The sequence below is a fragment of the Aotus nancymaae genome, unplaced genomic scaffold, assembly GCF_030222135.1.
Source record: "Aotus nancymaae isolate 86718 unplaced genomic scaffold, 86718_ANA_hifiasm-v0.15.2.pri h1tg000012l, whole genome shotgun sequence".
Classification (NCBI taxonomy): Eukaryota; Metazoa; Chordata; class Mammalia; order Primates; family Aotidae; genus Aotus; species Aotus nancymaae.
The window spans coordinates 48,974,855-48,996,645 of NW_026988423.1; the positions used below are offsets into that span (position 1 = coordinate 48,974,855).

A 21,791-nucleotide genomic window follows, 5' to 3' on the forward strand; every position below is an offset into this window, starting at 1 on the left:
TCATTGTAAGAATATAGTATGTAATATGTACAACATACAAAATATGGGTTAACTATTTATTGGCAAGGCTTCCAGTCAATGGCAGGTTATTAGCAGTGAAGTTTTCAGGGAGTCAGAAGTTGTACATGGGGCTGGGCGCAGTGGCTCACACCTGTAATGCCAGCAGTTTGGGAGGCCAAGGTGGCAGATCACCTGAGGTCAGGAGTTCGAGACCAGCCTGGCCAACATGGTGAAACCGTCTCTACAAAATAAAAAAATTAGCTGGGCATGGTAGTGGGCACCTGTAATCCCAGCTACGTGGGAGGGTGAGGCAGGAGAACTGCTTGAACCCAGGAGGCAGAGACTGCAGTGAGCTGAGATCGCGCCATCACACTCAAGCCTGGGCGACAGAGCGAGACTCTGTCTCAAAAAAACAAACAACCACACAAACAAACAAACAAAATTACACATGGGACTTGACTGTGCCCTAACTAACACACTGTGCAATAGGCAACTGTATGGATCAGCCCTGTTTCACTGAACAATCAATTCTAGTATTTTTCCAGTTTATTCTCTACAAACATAATCTATGGTTTCCAAATATCACCTGTTCTTTCCCATAGCTACAACTTCCTATACTTGTGTCATATGCTACCTGGACAAGACCAATGTCATTAATGCTTAAGAGCTTTTTTTTGGTTCTGAATTCAATGGAACTATTTCCAGTGGTTTCATTCTTAAATGTCAGCTCTTGGGTTAGTTGTATTTTTCTCTACCATGTTAAGAAAGTATCCATCTAGTCCATATTTTTCTAATCAACTTTTTTGATCAGAAATGGATTTTTCAACAAAATTATAATTTCTTGCCCTCCAGACAATCATTTATGATTAAGCATCTTATTCCTAATTTAAAGGGGAAAAAAAAGGCTCAGAGCTGAAGAACAGAACCCAAATACACTGGCTCCAAATCCCACATGCTTTCCACTATACAAGTAGTTCTTAACCAAGGAGGGGAGGCTTTTTATAAAAATCTCTCCTCAAGCAGCCCTACCCCTTGACGATTCAGATGAGAACCATGCATATCTATTTCTCCAGGTTAAAAATTGTAGCAGTTTCTCAAACTGTTTAGTCAGCAGCATTATGACTCAGCAATTCCACTCCCAGATGTACACAAGAGAAATAAAAACATACATCCATACAAAATTTTTTTTTTCAAGACAGGGTCTCACTCTGTCATCAAGGCTGGAGTGCAGTGGTGTATGATCATGGCTTGCTGTAGCCTCAACCTCTCAGGTTTAAGCAGTCCTTCTGCCTGAGTGTAGCCTCCAGAGTAGCTGGCATGTGTCACCATGCCTGGCTAATTTTTTAAATTTTTGTAGAGATGGGGGTCTCACTATGCTGCCAAGGCTGATCTCAAACTCCTGGCCTTAAGCAGTCCTCCTGTCCCCCAGCCTCCCAAAGTGCAGGGATTGCAGGCTTGAGTGAGCCACACCACCTGGCCCATACAAAATCTTGTACAGGGGCCGGGAGCATTGGCTCCCACCTGTAACTCCAGCACTTTAGGAGGCTGAATCGAGCAGATCACTTAAGGTCAGGAGTTGAAGACCAGCCTGGGCAACATGGTGAAACCCCATCTTTACTAAAAATAAAAAAATCAGCTGGGCGTGGTGGCTTGTACCTGTAATCCCAGCTACTCAGGAGGCTGAGACATGAGAATCACTTGAACCCAGGAGGTGGAGGTTGTAGTGAGCCGAGATGGCACTACTGCACTCCAGCCTGGGAGACAGAGCATGACTCTTGTCTCAAAAAAAAAGGGAGGGGTGGTAGAAGAAAGACATCTTGTACAGGAATGTTCACAGCAACATTAGTCCTAACAGCCAAAAGGTGGTAGAAACAATGCAGATGTCCATCAAATGAGGAACGGATGAACAAAATGTAATGTGATCTATACAATGGAGTATTATTTAGACAGACAAATGATGCGCTGATAGCATGCTACAGTGATGATCTCTCAGTCACAAAGACTGAACACTGTTATGATTCCAGTTATATAATATGTCCAGAATAGGCAAATCCATAGAAACAGAAAGCAGATTAGTGGTTACTTAGGGCTGGGCTGGGAGGGGAGGTGATGGAGAGTGACTGCCAATATAGGGTTTCTTTTTGGGTTGAGGGCATGTTTTCAAATGTGGTGATGGTTATGCAAGTCTGAACACACTGAAAACCATAAATTGTACACTTTAAATGGGTGAATCGCATGGTAAATAAATTCTATCTCAACGAAGATATTTGAAAACTGCTGCTTTATACAATAGTTTATACAGTACTTTCATATATACCAGCAATTAAACATCAGCTCACTTGTTTGAAATTTGAAATACTTGATGCTTCATGATATATGGACTTACACAGAGAAAGCTCCCTGTAATGGAGCATAGACCTCTGGTTCTTACAACTTAATCCTCCTCTTGTGACCTCCTATCAACATCTAGTAGTATAATGCAGATTGTATTTCTCAATATCCTCTTCAAAAAGGTGAACAAAAGGGCTTGTTTAGGTTTATGCACAGGTATCGAAAAAGGACAGGAAATTTACATGCCCTGCCATGGGTAACTGTCATTAAGAAGCATTCGAGGGCCGGGTGTAGTGGCTCACACCTGTAATCCCAGCACTTTGGGAGGTCGAGGCGGGTGGATCACGAGGTCAAGAGATCGAGACCGTCCTGGTCAACACAGTGAAACCCCGTCTCTACTAATAATACAAAAAATTAACTGGGCACGGTGGCACATGCCTGTAATCCCAGCTACTCAGGAGGCTGAGGCAGGAGAATTGCCTGAACCCAGGAGGCGGAGGTTGCGGTGAGCCAAGATCGTGCCATTGCACTCCAGCCTGGGTAACAAGAGCGAAACTCCGTTTCAAAAAAAAAAAAAAAAAAAAAAGAAGCATTTGATCTCACCAATATGGAAGAAAAAGTCAAAGAAGAAACACACTAAGATAACTGACTCTGAAATGAAGATAATCCACACCTTCCTCCCCAAAACTAGCACTCCCTCCCTCTTACAAACCCTGCTGGGTGAAGGACAGACGGTCTCTCACCGTTCTGTGAGAAGTGGCTGAATTCCACCTTCAGAGGTTAACAAGTACTTGACTTCTTCACATTAAGGCTGCTTATTTCCCTACAACTGTCATTCAAGGTCTTAAGATTTTTATTTATTAGGGGCCGGAATCCATTTTTGAAACTGGCAAGGTTGTTTCTCGTATCCTAGAGTCTTCTCTAACCTTACTCACTGTTTCCATGGCCAGGCCATGTCCCTTCCCTGTCTCGATCTTGCCCTAAATGCGCTTCCACTTATCAATATCCCTCAACCTGCTCTTTAGTGTATCAGGCTTTAAACCTCCGCTGGGCTACTTTCTGAACTTATCAAACAAATTAGCGATTATTTCTAATTAATTACTAGTTTTCTCATAGATCTGATTTGGAAGTGGGGGGAGGGAGAGAGGACTTTCCCACTAAAAAATAAAACTGTTAAAAAATTAAGCTGCTGTCCAGACATGGTGGGTCAGGCCTGTAATCCCAGCACTTTGGGAGCCTGAGGTGGGTGGATCACCTGAGGTCAGGAGTTCAAGACCAGTGTGGCCAACATGGTGAAACCCCATCTCTATTAAAAATACAGCAACATTAGCTAGGCATGGTGGCGGGTGACTATAATCCCAGCGACTCAGGAGGCTGAGGCAGGAGAGTCATTTGAATCTGGGAGGCAGAGGTTACAGTGAGCCAAAATTGCACCACTGCACTCCAGCCTGGGCAACAAAGTGAAACTCTGTTTCAAAAACCAAACAATAACAAAAAATTAAGCTGTTGCCGGATGTGGTGGCTCACACCTGTAATCCCAACACTTTGGGAGGCTGAGGCAGGCAAATCACCTAAAGTCAGGAATTCAAGACAAGCCTGGCCAACACAATGAAATCCCATCTCTACTAAAAATAGAAAAATTAGCCAGGCGTGGTGGCTGGCACCTGTAATCCCAGCTACCCTGGAGGCTGAGGTAGGATAATCGCTTGAAGCTGGGAGGTGGAGGTTGCAGTGAGCCAAGATTGTGTCACTGCTCTCCAGCCTGGGTAACAGAGCAGGACTCTGTCTCAAAAAAAAAAAAAAAAAAAAAGTTGTTACATGTAAAAGCTGTTGTATAAACATGGTGTAGTGCAGCCATTTTTAAAAATCAGCTTTAATAAGGAATCTACTGGGTAGAGGCCAGGGATGGTGCTGAACACCCTACAATGCACAGGACAGCCTCTCACATCAGCCAAGGATCACCTGCTCCCAATGTGCACGCTGTGGAAGCAGAAGAACCCTGCTGCAAGTTCTCAGTACCATGGCCAGCAAACTCAAGACTCTTCCAGTCACACCTGTCGCTGCTTCTTCACATGAACATAACGCTCACACTCCACCCTGAGAATCTGGGCTTGCCGATGTGAATCAGCACCACTCATGAATCATGGTGGTACCTTAACTCAACAGTCACTTCTGCATGTGTGCTGAATGACATCAATCTACACATGACGTACCCAGTTGAGACTGTTTTCAAAAAGGGTCCTAGTAATTCCTCCCAACCCTGTCATTCCTTCCACCCACTTCCTTTCCAGTATGAATCCAGCTACTCCCATCAAGAGATAGGGTATCTACCTTCATAATCTGAACTTGGTCACATGACTTGTTTTTGACCGATGGAGCTTGAGCAAGCACGAGATAAGCAAGGCTTGAAAAGTGCCTGTGCGTTGGGACTCCCTGCTGGGACCTTCCACCACCGCGTGAAGAAGCCTGGTTTAACCCGGAGGTGAGAGACTGCGGGTGAGGGCACTGCAGTTCACCCAGCCCAGTGGAGCTGGCCTAGACCAGCTACTCAGCCAACCCACAGAATTGTGAGAATTAATAAGTATTTGTTGGGAGTAGTATGAGACAAGCAATAACTAATACTGTTTTTCACACATCCAAACTAAACTGACTTATGAAAAGCAAATCATACTCAATTCCTATTGGGATATCAATCAAAGCCCGAGATTTATCTTTCTCTGCAAGTGTTACTGTTAAGCAACACCTGCACCAAGTGTAACGGAACAGATGAATTTGGGGGCCAAGGTAAAGGACTTTAAGCATTAGGATTTTTTATTTTTTGAGACAGTCTCTCACACTGTTGCCCAGGCTGGAATGCAGTGGTGCGATCTCAGCTCACTGCAGGTCCAAGCGATCCTCCCACCTCAGCCTCCCAAGTATCTGGGACCAGAGGTGGGTGCCACCACATGTGGCTAATTTTTCTGTTTTTAACAGAGACAGGGTTTCACCATGTTGGCCAGGCTGGTCTTAAACTCCTGACCTCAAGTGATCAGCCTGAATCAGAATTAGGCTTGTTAAAACATTTTTAACAATTAGGGCACATAGCATACCTCTGCAGCCCACCTAACTCCACATCAGGAAGACACCTCATCAAATGCCTTGAAAAAATCCAGATATACTGTGTTCCAGCACCCCCTTGGCTGGCAGTCAAAATCCCTATTCCAAAATTAGTTCCATCAAAATTAGTTAAAAAGGTTCCTAAACACACCCATATTGACTCCTTCAGAATAATCTCCTTCAGGTCTGATCTTTGCTTCTACAATTTCCCCTGGAATCAATGTCATGCTCACTTTAAATGGGATTATTTATCTGTGTCCAGACCTCTGGTTCCACTTCCATTATCCCAAGGCTATTCTTAAAAACAAATTATAAACAGTTGAACTCACCCATCGGGACGACTTACCCCAAACCACATCCTGACCTTCTGCAGAATCATTCACTTTTAAAGTGAACTCTTGTAACCTCCCAGTCCCTACTCTTCGCTATAAGACTAACTGTTGAATACCGAATACCGACCTTTCTCTCTCAGCCCCTTCCCTTCAGGCTTTATTCCTTCCCTGCAAGGTTCATCAAGACCCAGCAACTCCATTCTTTCTGCAGGTATATCATGCCTTGTCCTTCTGCTACGCCATCCCTAAAACACCCAGACCAATCCAACCACCTACCCCTCCCATTCTCACAGCCAAGATTTAGGTGAGGGAGGGGAACACTGAGACAGAGAACTAGAGGTTGAAGTCAATACAAATCGCCTGGCAATCCTAGGTTGCTGCCACCTCCTCATAGAGGAACACGACCGTTAGTTAAGCCTATCTTAAGGGCTTTGCTTCAAAAGTAGCTGCACTTATCTCTGCTTCCTTGTTGAGTGCCAATGAAGGATGCTTCTTCCCCTCCATGGATTCCCACTGGTCACACTATTACATTCTTATATTCTCCCTCTCCTCCTCTTTCTCATTAACATACAGTGAAAGCTACAGTTTAACATAAATAAATGATGCATTTCAATCCCACATCTTCCTGGTTCTTTCAAATTCAAGGTTCTGAAATTAAGACTACACTTGTTTCCACTTCAATCTTTCATTCCCTCCTCAAGGTAGTGATGACCCTACAAAGTCATCACTGTCTTCCCACCCCAGGTATCCAGTGCTCTTAAACTTCATCTTAGGTCTGAGCTCACAGAGGCATCTAACCCTGATGACCACTCTTTCCTGAGGCTCTCCTCCCCCTGGTTAGCCTTCATTCCTGGTCTTTCCTTCCTCACTCCAGTCACTACTTAAGTGCCCACCACTCCCTAGCACTTCATATTGGGATACAGATGTTCCATTTTTCTCTAGGTGGCCTTTGTTCTGCATGGTTTCAACACACATGGATACAGAGAAGGCTCCCACTTGACTGTCAGTTCTACCAGGGAAGAGGATATTATATTCTCCAGCTGTGACGTCAGCCTGGTTATTAGTAGATCCTAAATGTTTCTTTGCTTACACTGTGCCAGGCACTGTTCCAAATGCCTTTCATATTGACCTGTAGCCAAATGAATTTGCCTTCACTTAAGTGTTTCCTCAAACTCAGTAGAACAACTGAATTCATCTTTTCCACCATTTTCTCCTCCTCTTTCTTATTCTATCTCCAGCCACCCATTTCTCCCTCTCCCATCTGCCCTTGCCATTGTTGTCCAGGTCCCTTAAGACTAGACCTGACCATCTACTCATCAGCCTCCCCTTGCTCTGCCTCACCGTCTACTCAGTTTCCACACTGCTGCCTGGGATCTCTCCAGACCAAAAATGAGATTGTAGTCCTCTTCAGCCTAAAGAGACTCACCATGGCTTAAGAAGGAACGAACTCCAGAAGGCCCTTTGTGAGCTGGCTCCTGTTAACCTCTTTCAACTCATTTCTTCCTACTCCCTCAAAAGCATACCACCACAGCATTCCCTGAACGCCACTAACAGAGAATAAGCAAACCACGCCACCGATTCTTCTTTTCCATCCTGAAACTAAGCATCCTATGCCCTCTGCCTGGCTATTCCTTCCTCTAACCTCTCCCCCTCACTCAAGCCCTCAAAACACATAGTTTAGGGATCACTTCTTCTAGGAAACCCTCCCTGATGACCAGTGTGAACTTGCCATCCGTCTCCAGTTCCACAGCACTCTGGGTTTACCTCAATTTATTTTGGGGAATTGAGATTCCCACAGATGTTCAATAGCACTCCCATCACAACCGTATCTTTCCTAGGATTTGAGATCAGTGTCATTCATTACTTCCATCTGCCTAAAATGTCTACAAAATATTCAAATGCTTACATTCAAATACTCAACTGTCTGCCACGGTGGCTCACGCCTGTAATCCCAGGCCAAAGCAGGTGGATCACCTGAGATTAGGAGTTTGACACCAGCCTGACCAACTTGGTGAAACCCTGCCTCTACTAAAAATACAAAAAAATTAGCTGGGTGTGGTGGTGTGCGCTGCTCAGGAGGCTGAAGCAGGAAAATCGCTTGAACCTGGAAGGTGGAGGATGCAGTGAGCCAAGATTGCGCCACTGCACGCTAGCCTGGGCAATAAGAGGGAAAATCCGTCTCAAAAAACAACAACAACAACAAAAAACACTCAAATGTCTACAAAAATGTCTTATACACAATATAAAAAACTAGCATCTCTTTTCTTCCTTTGATCTTCACCCAAAACCTCAAAACATGTTTCAAACTCCAGTGTGCAAATTCTGGTTTTTATTTGCTGTACAAAAGGTACCCAGATCTATTTCTTTTGAGTGATGTATCTGCTTCCATTCAGTTCTGAGCAGCATCCTTATGCCTCCTGGCAATATCTCTCAGACTCTAACAGCAAAACTACAGCACTTACCTCATGTTAAAAATCTTACCAGGCATGGTAGCTCACACCTGTAATCCCAGCAGTTTAGGAGGCAGAGGCAGGTGGATCACTTGAGGCCAGGAGCTCGAGACCAGCCTGGCCACCATGGTGAAACCCTGTCTCTACTAAAAATACAAAAAGTAGCTGTGCATGGTGGCGCACACCTGTAATTCCAGCTACTTAGGAGGCTGAGGCTGGATAATCACTTGAACCCGAGAGGCAGAGGTTGCAGTGAGCCAATCATGCCACTGCACTCCAGCCTGGGCAACAGAGCCAGACTCTGTCTCAAACAAAAACAAACAAAAAAACTGAAGCTCTCCTTTGTTAAATAATATTTTAAAAACATACTGCAATCACGGTATGTTTTCTAAAAGAAACCGGATTACAGTTGTATTGAGTAATATATCTTGCAACTGTCCTGAAGGAAATGTGTTCTTCTATATTTCAACCCAGATGACAAACCACCGCCTCAAGGTTAACCAATGGAAAAAGTATTAAATATGCAGCAGTTTAAAAGGATTTTCCATGCTTCTGCAAGCAGTGGAACATATGCTAAAATTAATTAAGAGATCAACTGAGACCACGGCTGGTATCCACTTTACCCATGACCTTTTTCTAGGAACAAAAACAAAAACTTAAAACAAGAGCCTTAGACTTTTTTTTTTTTTGACAGAGTCCATGGCCCAGGCTGGAGTGCAGTGGCACAATTTCAGCTCACTGTAGCCTCTGTCTCCCTGGTTCAAGTGATTCTCATGCCTCAGCCTCTAAGCAACTGGGATTATAGGCACATGCTACCATGCCCGCTAATTTTTGTATTTTTTGTAGAGACGAGGCTTCACCATGTCAGAGAGGCTGGTCTCAAACTCCTAATGTCAAGTCATCTGCTCACCTCAGCGCCCCCAAGTGCTACGATTACAAACCAAGAGCCTTAGACTTTGAAAAAGAAAAATTTTAAGGCAAATTAAACATTTCCATCTTTAAAACTGGAAGACCACCACTTTATAAAACTGTTGTGAAATTAAATGGGAAAAGTATATAAAAATGCTTCCCAAAGTAAACGTCAGTAAACGTCAAACTATACTACAACATTTCATCTAACAGTGTGTAATTTTAAAAATCCCAGCACTTTGGGAGGCTGAGGTGGGCAAATCACAAGGTCAAGAGTTCAAGACCAGCCTGACCAATATAGTAAAACCCCATCGCTACTAAAAATACAAAAATTAGCTGGGCATGGTGGTGTACACCTGTACTCCCAGCTACTTGGGAGGCCGAGGCAGGAGAACTGCTTGAACCCAGGAGGTGGAGGCTGTGGTGAGCCAAGATCACACCACTGTACTCCAGCCTGGGCAACAGAGACTCCATCTCAAAAAAAAAAACACACACAAAAAACTTCTATCTTCCCAAAAAGATTTTAGTCAGTGCATAAATTTAGAGAACAAATGTAAAAAAATTCATACTAAAAAGTACTCTAGGTTTTCCATTGCGGTCCAGATGCTCAGCTTAACTCATCAACATCTCAGAATTGCAACTGCTCAGTAAATGATGGTACTGATTTAAATTTTTACAACAGATATAAACACTTGCTAAAGTTTTGGTCATTATTAACACACACATACACACACACACACACACACACACACACACACACACGAACAGAGAAACCCAAGATCAAAATGCAACAGGTTACCATAAAATGAAAATAAGTAGTTATAATTCACTCAGAAAGTGTTTTTGAGAATCTATATGCCACAGCTCTAGATAGATGTCGGTAGAAATATATTCTATGTAAGTTTTTAAAATTTAACCTGTTTGACAGCTCCATTTGAAATTTTGCCATATTGGTTTTCCTTCCTCAATAAATACCTCAAGTTCCAAATATCTGAAGTCTTTTTCTACACGACCAGCAAACAAAGAAAAACAAAAATACGAGGCAGGTGGATCACTTAAGGTCAGGAGTTTGAGACCAGCCTGGCTAACATGGTGAAAGCTGGTCTCTATTAAAAATACAAAAAATAGCTGGGTGTTATGGTGTGTGCTGTAGTCCCAGTTACTTGGGAGGCTGAGGAGGAGAATCACTTGAACTCAGAAGGCAGAGGTTGTAGTGAGCCAAGATCACGCCACCACTGCACTCCAGCCTGGATGACAGAGTAAGACACCATCTCAAAAAAAAAAAAAAAAAAAAAAATCAATAAATCAGCAGCATACTCACCTAAACATCATTAAATTGGTCAGCTCCACACTTTTTTTCTTTTCTTAAATACAGAGATGGGGGGTCTCACTAAGTTGCCCAGGCTGGTCTCAAAAATCCTGGGCTCAAGCAATCCTGCCTCAGTCTCCCAAAGTGCTGGGATTACAGGGAGAGCCACTATGCCCAGACTAATCCCACATTTCTTTGTTTTTTGGTTTTTTTTTTGAGACGGAGTTTCACTCTTGTTACCCAGGCTGGAGTGCAATGGCACGATTTTGGCTCACCGCAACCTCCGCCTCCTGAGTTCAAGCAATTCTCCTGCCTCAGCCTCCCGAGTAGCTGGGACTACAGGCATGCACCACCATGCCCAGCTAATTTTTCATATTTTTATTAGAGACGGGGTTTCATCATGTTGACCAGGATGGTCTCGATCTCTTGACCTCGTGATCCACCCGCCTTGGCCTCCCAAAGTGCTGGGATTATAGGCGTGAGCCAATGCGCCCAGCCAATTCCACACTTCTGAACATAGATTCAAACTCAGGCTATCTTGGCCTAGACAGTGTATATTTTGTTCATATGTATGTATATATATACACACACAAATACAAACACACACACAGAAACAGACACAAACATACACATAGTCATATAGTATACTGCCTTTTTTAAGGCAAAAACTATTTTTTAAGTGCTTGGCAAGCAACAAGGGCAAACAAAAGCAAAATCGGTTGACTCACATAGTCCCCAACAAATCAACTGGATGTTAGCTCTTTTATCAGACTAGTGATAATGGCCAAAACTGATAGAACTGCTGTTTAAAAAAGAAAAAGAAAAAAAGGCAGCAAGAAAGGGGGCCAGAAGAGCCCTGTAATGACAGCAGGACTCTTTCCGTAACCCACAGGTGTCACACCATCTTTTCCCAACCCACTCATGACCCACCCAGGCTTCTGTCCCCCTCATGTGAGTAAAAGCTAATGGGAGGCCAGGCAACTAAAGGGAAACCCTTCTCTTAACATCGGGGAAAAATGAGGTTACCTGCCATCAGGATTAAATGCTTTAAGCAAGAAACTACACTTGAGGTTGCCAAATGTGAATATAGAGATTCTGCTTGTAATTTGAGCATCTGTGGTAAATAAGGGTAATTTTATATAGATAAAAAGCCATGGTCAGGCCCAGTGGCTCACACCTGCGATCCCAGCACTCAGAGGCTGAGGCAGGTGGAACACCTGAGGTAGGGAGTTTGAGACCAGCCTGGCCCAAATGGAGAAACCCTGCGTCTACTAAAAATACAAAAATTAGCCAGGCATGATGGTGGGTACCTATAATCCCAACTACTCAGAAGCTGAGGCAGGAGAATCGCTTGAACCCAGGATGGGGAGGTTGCAATGTGCCAAGATTGAACCACTGCACTCCAGCCTGGGTGACAGAGCGAGACTCTGTCTCCCAAAAGCCATCTTCCAAATTGGTAAATAATCCCTGAGGAGGCCAGAAAAACAAGAAAATAGAGATAAAAGATTGGCCGATATGTTGAAAAATGGTGAAGCTGAGTGTATGGGGGTTACTGTATTATTTGCCTTTATTTTGTATGTTTGAAAGCTTCCATTAGTCAAAGGGGAAAAAAAAAGGAATCACTCCAAAGAAGCATAAGGGAGATGGGCCTTGGCTCAAATAAGCCAGCACTCAAGCCTACCCCAGCTTCAACCTCATTGTTCTTCCTAGAGGACAAAGGGTGATGGATGCCTTTTTAATTCTGAAACATGTGTACATAATACCTATTCAAACAAATTTTTCAAACTTTTGAAAAAGAATACCCTGTACTAGTGAGGACCTTAAACATTATTCTTAGCTGGTTTTCCAGCAATTCCGCTCTTGGGTCTATCTTAACATACGAACCGTGCCTGAAAGACACCAGATGCTCCTTGAGGTACAATTTGTTTATAGGGACGTGACCCCATCCTAAGTGGAGGAGCTTACTGAATGCCTACCGCTTTTGCACCATCGTAAAGTCGAAAAATCATCAGGTTAAGGCTGAGTGTGGTGGCTCACGTCTGCAGTCCCAGCACTTTGGGAGGCCAAGGAGAGCTAATCACTTGAGGCCAGGGGTTGGAGACCAGCCTGGCCAACATGGGGAAACCCATTTCTACTAAAAATACAAAAATTAGCTGGGTATGGTGGTATGCGCCTGTAATTTCAGCTACTTGGGAGGCTGAGGCAGGAGAATCACTGGAACTCAGGGGGCGGAGGTGATAGTGAGCTGAGAATGCATCACTGCACTCCAGCCTGGGCAAGAGAGCGAGACTGTCTCAAAAAAAAAAAAAAAAAAGAAAAATCGTTAGGTTCAACCATCTCAAATCAGGGACCACCTATACCCACATCAATATTATTTACAAATGTAAATCTGGAAACAGCCTAAATGCTAAGTAAAAAAATTAAATTATGACATATCCACAGGATTATTCAGCTACTGAAAATAACGACACAGTATCATTGAAATGACGTCACGTGAAAAAGGCAAGGTGCAAAAGAATATAAACTGTAGAAAAAGGCACAATGGAAACATCCCTGCATGTGAATTATGGTGATTGTTCTTGTCGTTTTCCCCCGAAATTTCTAGCATCCTTAAGGCCACCAACATTTCGGTCTTCAGTGGTCAATCCCACTGCTGACAGCCTTCCAAAGACCACAGACTCCCTTAAACGGGCATGGCATTCCAGAATCCAAGATGTTCTAGAATAGTGCTTCCCTACTCACTTGTCCCCACTAGCTTTCCTCGCCTTGGAATGCCCTTTTCTGTTGTTCCTATCATTCTTCTGTTCATTCTTCTTGCCTTTCTGAGTAGGGTCATTTTTTCAATCTAGCAGGAAAAATAACTTTCAGCCTTAACTTCTATGACACAGACACAAGACCCTATTAGGGTATGGTTTGAAAACAGTAACATCTATCCTCTATAGCAGGGGTCCCCAATGGGTCAGTGGCTTGTGAGGAACCCGGCTCCAGAGCAGGCCTGTCACTCCCCATTGCTAGAATTACCACCTGAGCTCCGCCTCCTGTCAAATCAGCGGAGGCATCAGATTCTGCAATTAGTGCCAACCTACCGTGAACTGCGCATGCGCGGGATCTAGGCTGCCCGCTCCTTATGAGAATCTAATGCCTGATGATATGTCACTGTCTCCCATCACCCCCAGATGGGACCATCTAGTTATGGGAAAACAAGCTCACGGCTCCCACTGATTCTACATGACAGTGACTTGTATAACTATTTTATTACATACTACAATGTAGCAATGACGAAGTGCACAATAAATGTAATGTGCTTGATTCGTCCCCAAACTATTCCCCCTCAACCCCCACCCAGTCCATGGAAAAACTGTCTTCCTTGAAACTGGTCGCTGGTGCCAAAAAAGCTGGGGACCACTGCTTCATAGCCTACTCAGGCCAGATAGGCCCTTACATTAAAACATACTGCCAATGGATATGGAGTCATCTGCACGGCTACTAACCATGCTGTACCTCCACTGCAAAGACAAGCATCTGCTTCATGTCTCATTGCTACAAAAGGAGTACTTACTGTATAGAAACAGTCCAAAATTCAAGCTGATTCCTACAATCTTTAAGAACCAGCACCGGAGGCAACTGTTTCCCAGATCTGGGTTTTTTAAATACGATAGCTTAAGTCATGAGTAATTCCTTTTAGACAGCTCAAGAAATGTAAATTATCTCTATGGCTTCAAAAAACCTGGCTTTTTAATGCCTTCCCCTTGCTCCCTTAGCCACTCCATACTTTCCTGCCCACGGCAGCTGCTCTTTATACTCAACTTGCAGCAGGTTGGGGGTGGATCAGCAACTCCTCTTCAGCTACTATCATTACATGTTCAGCTGGTCACTGCTATCACTGTCATACTCCCAGCTCGGAAACCCCTGCTCAGAGGAGAACTGGGTACTTGGGTTCCACTCAACAAGATGGGCTTTAGATCTCTCCAAAGACAGGTACCCTTCCAAAGGTTAAGAAGACCAAGAGTTTATCTGGAATAATTTTACTGTTTTAATGTTAAAAATCTATATATGTAAGAACACTCTCTTTCATATTTATTCACAACCAAAAAAAATTTTCTTGTTTTTGAGATGGAGTCTCGCATGTCACCCAGAGTGGAGTGCAGTGGTGCGATCTCAGCTCACTGCAACCTCTGCCTCCCGGGGTTCAAGTGATTCTCCTACCTCAGACTCTCAAGTAGCTGGGATTACAGGCATGCGACACCACACCCAGGTAATTTTTGTATCTTTAATAGAGATGGGGTTTCACCATATTGGCCAGGCTGGTCTTGAACTCCTGACCTCAAGTGATCCGCCTACCTCCGCCTCCCAAAGTGCTGGGATTACAGGCGTGAGTTACTACGCCTGGTCCACAACCAAAACTTATGCCATGTAGCACATATTAGTAGTATTTAACTCAGGCAAAAAAAAAAAAAAAAAAAATCTGTAGGACACACACTTAACAAGTGAAATGCAGGCAGCAATTTAGCTAAGACTTCGCCAGTTCCTTACACAAAAAGAAAAGACTCACGCACATAGTCTTTAAGATTTACAATTTTTATTTTTTTCTACAAAATCATGGCAGCAAACCAATTATTCATAACCATTTACCTTAAAACTAAAGCTTTCTTTGGGAAATTTTTTTCTTTTTTTTGAGATAGAGTCTTCCTCTGTCACCCAAGGCTGGAGTGCAGTGGCAGATCTCAGCTCCCTGCAAACCTCCACCTCCCGCGTCCAAGTGATTCTCCTGCCTCAGCCTCCCGAGTAGCTGGGATTACAGGCACGTGCCACCACACCCAGCTAATTTTTGGTATTTTTAGTAGAGATGGGTTTTCATGTTGGCCAGGGTGGTCTCGAACTCCTGACCTCAGGTGATCCATCTGCCTCAGCCTCCCAAAGTGCTGGGATTACAGGCACACGCCACCACAGCCCAGCTAATTTTTTTTTTAATTTTAGTAGAGACGAGTGTTCACCATGTTGGCCAGGCTGGTCTTGAACTCCTGACCTCATGATCTGCCCACCTCGGACTCCCAAAGTACTGGGATTATAGGCATGAGCCACCGCGCCCGGCCCAGGGAATTTTTAAAATCAGTTTTCATGTAACTAATTTTCTACCACTCAAATTCATAAATTCATTTAGCAAAATATCAACATTTTCAAAATTTCCACAAATGCCAATTTTAAGTAAAATAATATGGTTCGGTAGTTAATCAAAATGATAGCTGACACCTAAAATGGAATTTGGGGAAGGAAACAGAAAAATAATTCTGAGAGGAGAGGCCGGCTGTAAGGCAGCTGGTACTGGTAGCCTTTATAGAAAGGCAACATTTAGCCGACTCATAATTATAGACTGGGCTGGGTGTGGTGGCTCACACCTGTAATCCCAGCACTTTGGGAGGCCAAGACAGGCAGACTGCTTGAGTCCAGGAGCTCGAGACCAGGCTGGACAACATGGTAACACCCTGTGTCTACAAAAAAAATACAAAAAATTAGCCAGGTGTGGTGGCATGCACCTGTAGTCCCAGCTACTTGGGTGGCTGAGGCTGGAGGTGAGGTCGAGGCAGTGACCCATGCTCCAGCCTGGGTGACACAGTGAGACCCTGTCTCAAAAACAAAAAAAACAAAACAAACAAACAAAAAAACCACAAATAAATCAAGCAACCAAAGGCACACATAATTATAGACTGGAATTATCTGGTAAAACACTAAGTAGCTTTAAAAAGGCAAAGAAAAAATAATGTTTTATATCACTTAAAAGTGGTATTTCTGTTTGACCCCATCTCTACTAAATGTACAAAAATCAGCCACAAGTGGTGGCAGGTGCCTGTAATCCCAGCTACTCAGGAGGCTGAGGCAGGAGAATCACTTGAACCCGGGAGGCGGAGGTTGCAGTGAGCCAAGATTGATCATGCACTGCAGCCTGGGCGACAGAGACTCCATCTCAAAAAAAAAAAAAAGTTAGGACTGGTGATATTGGGAGTGAGCAAAGATGGGAAAAGTAACTGTAATTCACTCCCATTCAGCTCCTGACAGCCAGAATGTACTGAATGTCTTATGCTGGCATCCCATCAGTTGAGAGCCTCATGCTCCAACAGCCCCAGTCTCAGCCCTGCATCGTACTTGTTAGGAAACTACCACCACACAGGGTGCAAATCCCTTATAATAAAGCTAGCTGTGGGGCTGAAAATGAGTCCCAGGAACACTAGCAAAATTTCCATAATCTCCAAAGAGTTAATGGTTTGCTCAGATTTCAAGTAAATCGCTCTTATTTATTTGGGTGAACATTACACAGCATTTAAGTTCCGTAACTTTTTAAGTGGAAATACACCACAAACTTAGTTCAAGCTAATTCCCTTTTTTTCAGTTCAGACGCTTGAAAACGAAGACAAAGAGATAGACAATTATCACTGGCTGTGAGCTGTTGTGGGCACTCCATTATCGACACATTCCTGAATCGGTAAATGGCATGCTGAATTCCAGCCGGCTGTACTCCAGACCGGCATCACTTTTTAAAAATAACCACTTTCTTATTTCTTGAACACAGGTGATGGCAACACAGCACTGTGAATGTACCCAATGCCACTTGACTGCACACTTGACATTTTACGTGACCATGTTCAAGTTATGTTATGCGACTTTTACCTCGATGAAAACACAATCGTTTTCTCCACTCTTTTCAATAATCTAGAGATTGGCTTAATAAATAAGGCTTTCCTGAGTACAAGAGATGAAATCCTAACCAAGGTTTGCAGTTAATCCAAGACTGCAGTGAGGATGAACATTTACCGCCATGTTGTATCTCAGTAGAATTCAAAAGACACATAGAAGATTTCCAAAATTATCAGAAAAAGCACTTAACATCCGCTTCAGTTACTGTGAAGGCTAGCACATGAAAAGCAAGCTGTATGATGTGTATTCTTCCCAACCCCAAGAAGAGAACAATTCAAGCCACATGACTTAGAATAATGGTTGGCAGAACTCCACCTCTGAAGAGTCTACAGAGGTTCCATTACTCCATTAGTGATAATGGCTATTGATCTAGCCTCCTGGAAGAGCTAGAGGGAAAAATGGAATGCTTAAGATAGTAAGAATTATTTAAGTCCATTGATCCCACTTGGAAAGATTTAGAAAAACTGCGATAGCCTTTTGCCATCTTTGCCCTCCCACCCCTCGCTGAGTTAAACTGCTTAACCCAGTAACTTCAACAAAATTAGTAGCCCTGAACCTTCCCCCACCCCCAGGCAAGTACCAGTAGCCTACTTAAAATATTAACTTCTCAAGAGACTATTAAAAGCCAAAGGACAAGACAGTATTGTCTAACATCTAACATGTAGGAACCAGCTAGATGTTCACTCTCCTTCAATACAAGACTAAACATCTCTTAAAAGGCCTAACGTTCCTATTTCCTTCCTTTCAAAATACTGCACAATAGAGTATTTCTGTCCTGGTTACCCACGTAGAACTATCATTCTGCACAGATCCCAACAGTCTTAGTACTAGGATAATTTCATTAAATGCAAATACATTTTAATCCTTCTATCAACAGAATGATTTTTGGCCTTAAAGGAGAGCTCACTTGAATGGTAAGACTGGGTTCTTTCTCTGCAGTTTCCAAAATTCTCCATGATGACTTTTATAAACAGGAAGAAAATGTCTTAGGTAGTTGCCATTTTGGAACACCTACTACATTTCTTATCGAATCCGCACAACTTTTTGAAGTATTGTCCCATTTTACAGATGAGGAAAATGAGGCACAGAGACTATTTCCTTAAAGTCACAGGAAGCAGATTTGAAAAAAGGTTTTTATTTTACAGACTGTTCTTTCCTGTATACTGGAAAGGAGCAGAAGCACAAATCTAGAAAAAAACAAACCTCCCAAACCTTGACTTAAAAGGCTTTGTAACAGGTTCTCATTCCCTAATAGTAACTGAAAATGACTCAGTAGGAAGTCATTTTTTCAAGGCTTTTATTAAAATCTGCCAAATTATCTGCAAAAACACTCGAAGGAATCATCCCATCTCTGCACTGTTATCATAAAATATATTCTAGCTTAAAATTTCTACTTTTATTCTATCACTGCCCAGTATTCTAAATTAGTGAGATGAATGTTTAAAATTATAAAAAAGCATCTTATAAACTTTTGTGAGAAAGCCAGCAATAGGGGGAACAAGGCCTAGCTAGAGGTCACAGATCTGCATGTCTAAGGGTAAATGAAATCCTTATTTTTTGGACTAATTCTTATCTGGTGGAATATGAAGTGCTCGATTCCACCTGGCTTATCGGCTAATTTCTGCATTACCTTGGACAAATGCCATTTGCACACTCCCTACCAGCCCTTAGGTGCATTGCAGCCTCTGTGTCATTGTGTGTGACATCACTTGGTTGCTATGGATATAGGTGCGAGGTCACTCGCTTTCCTGTGGAACTAGAAATATGGAAAAATTAGAAGAGTCTAAATAACACAAACTGAAGATATTTCCAATACTGATACCTATTAGCAGTGCAACTTACATCATTTGAGCAGTAAAACCTTAGAAGACAGAGACTGTGACCACAGCAGTATCCCCAATTTCAGAACCAATTCTCTTATTTAATAAAATAACAACCTTTCTTTGTGAATATGGCTGGTTTAAATATAAAGGTATCAGCATTGTCCTCTTTTGAGAACCGGTTAAGTTATTCAAGAATTGACCTGTAATATCAATAATGCTTCATTTAAAAGCTGTAACACGCAAGGTACATACACTTCAGCATCCACTTCACAATGGAGATGAATTTGAAAACCTTTGTTACATAAGGCAGGAAGTTAAATATTAAGATAGTGGGGCCCAGAAATCATTAATTATATTAATTTTCAACCTTTCATTTCCTAATGTTCAATACTTCCCCCTCCTCTAATATCAAACTGGTTGACAGCCCATTAGATAAATGTGATGTTACTGACAAAATGGTGCAATACAGGAAGGAATCTGCAATCCAGACAAAATGCGACAACTGGAGATCAGTATTCTCTTTTCATCAGCATGAAGATGTACTCGCTTAAAAAAAAAAAGCCTCAGATGCATCTAACAACAAAAAATTTTTTAAAAGACTTTTTCCCCTTTAAAATAACTCCTCCCAGCCTCCACCCAGTCTAGGCTCTCTGCAATATGACAAATGCAGAATCTTCTGGAATGACTTGATACTGCCTCTCACCACCGCTTTGTTTGCACTATCAGATCAGACAGAATATTTTTCCCCCAACTTATAGGAATTTCAACAGACGCGTGCCTGTATGCAAAAAAGAAACGGCATATGTCACAGATCGAACCAGTCAGCTACATTCACCACCTTTTATTTTACAGGCAATACCCACCCTTTTCGATACAAAAACATTAGGGGTAAGATGGAGATGACATGTTGAGAACGATCAATGAAAATGCTAGCGAGACAAACGTTCCCCCTTCCTAAAAGCCGGAGGACTTGCTTTGGGGGAATGGAGAAAGAGGAGCCTTTTGTTAAGAAAAACGTGAGCAAGGTGGTTTCGATTTTGCACCACAGGGCTCAGGTTTTCAAGAGACCCCCCCCTTACACGATGTTCCTGGGAAGGTTCTCAGGAATCTGTCGGGAGAGACGGTGGGGAAGATTTTGAGGGGGCTCGGGAGGCGGAAAACCGGGAGACCTGCTGAGTGAATGGAAAGGCGCCGCCCAGACACCAGGGAGAGAAAGAGGAACCGCATCCATGCGGTCCCCCGCCCCCACGCCCAGGCTGGGAGGAGGGGGGAAGTGGGGCACAAAGGATGCGCACGGCTCCCCGCTAGGGTCCCCTGCACCCCCAGAGCCGCGGGGGCCGGAGACCCCGCTCCCAAGTCCAGCCCCGCGGGACCCCGCCCCGGCCCGCGCCCGCGCAGGGCCTGAGAGGCAGCGCCGCGGGGCCCCGGGGACGCCAGCAGAGGCCGCGTCACAGCCCGGGTTCCCGTCGCCTCTCGGGACCCTCCCCAGGGCCCCTCAGTGAGCGAAACGGGGCAGTCACCCCGCCATCGCGACAAGGCGATGAAGCCCCGGGCCTTCCACGCCGAGGACCGCGTCTCCAGAGGAGCAGAGAGTGGCGGGGGAGGGGAGGAGACACTCACGTTCTTCATGGCCGCGGCCATGTCGTCGTAGCGCTCCGCCTGCTCGGCGAGCCGGGCTTTCTGCACCAGTTGCTCGCGGTCCACCATCTTCGCGGAGCGGGGTCGGGCCGGAGAAAAAGAAGGACACTGGGGCGGCCTGAAGGGCTTGGAGGGTAAGGCTGGAGCCCAAGTGGCGGAGGGGACCGATCCACGGAGCGAGCTGCTGAGGCGGCGGCTGCGCGGAGGAAGCGACTAGAGCTGCGACCGCGGAACCAGGCGCGAGGCGGCTGCGGCTGCTGTGCGTGCCACAGACGGACAACCCCCTAAGGCCCCGCCCACGTTGCGTGACGCAGGCAGTCCCCGCCCTCCCACAAGCCCCGCCCAGGCCCCGCCCGGGCCGGGCCGCAGTTGGGGCTCCCCGCTCCCCACCTCGGCTCACTGCGCATCTTTCGGGCACCCTGTCCTTTCCCACTGAGCCCCCATGCTTTCCTTTATTCCCTTCACTCCTCAGTTCCCTCGCCCCAGCTTCTCCAGACGCCCCCTTATCCCTCCTCCTTGAGCCCTCAGCCACTCCAGGCCTCCGACGCGTGGGTCTCTGGGAGTTGTAGTTCAACCTGCCATGGGCTGAGGCGTTGGGGAGACCAAGGACAAAGGGGCGGTCAAGACTACAACTCCCAGCAGACGTAGCGCGCAGGCACAGGCGGACGGGCGGGGGGGTGGGATTGGTTCGAATCCCGACGCCGCTGGGGACCCCTGGCGGGGATCAGGGCTGCATCTGTCTCTGCAAGTGCTGATTCACCGCCCCGCCCCAAATTCTACGGGAAATTACGAGAGGAGGGGGCAGGGGCCTCAGTCCTAGACCCTGTTTCCGAGATTACGTAGTAGACCGTGGTGTGGGAAGGACAGGAGGCGCGTCCCTTGTGGATCCAGACTCAGTGTGGTGCCTGCCCGCGGGATGGCTGAATTAAGGAGCCAGACCCTGGGGACTGTCACCTCCTCCCCCAACGAGCTTCCGCTAACCCCCCCACCCCACCTTGAGGTTCTTGGGCCTGACTAAGTGAAAACAAATACCGGCTGGCCACACTGGTTGTTTTCCAGAAAGGATGCAGCTGTCTGCTGGCTGACCCTGGAGAACCCCTTCTTCCTCTCTAGGGTGGAGTACTAAAGATTCAGTTCAGCTACCAGGAGCCTACTCCACGCCTAACTGGGCTGTGTGTAGGGCTTGGTTGTCCAGCCTTCTCTCCCCTCCTAA

At 44.8% G+C, this 21,791-nt stretch overlaps 1 protein-coding gene across 1 annotated transcript in view; it reads right to left on the bottom strand.

Annotated features, from left to right (window-relative positions):
• Positions 1 to 20,830, bottom strand: part of YWHAG (tyrosine 3-monooxygenase/tryptophan 5-monooxygenase activation protein gamma) — a 33,165-nt gene extending 12,335 nt beyond the window's left edge. The window contains exon 1 of the mRNA XM_012449022.2: positions 20,561 to 20,830. Within this exon, the coding sequence (XP_012304445.1) occupies positions 20,561 to 20,647 (87 nt within the window). The 5' untranslated portion in view covers positions 20,648 to 20,830. The remainder of the gene's footprint in view (positions 1 to 20,560) is intronic.
• Positions 20,831 to 21,791: the final 961 nt, after the last annotated feature.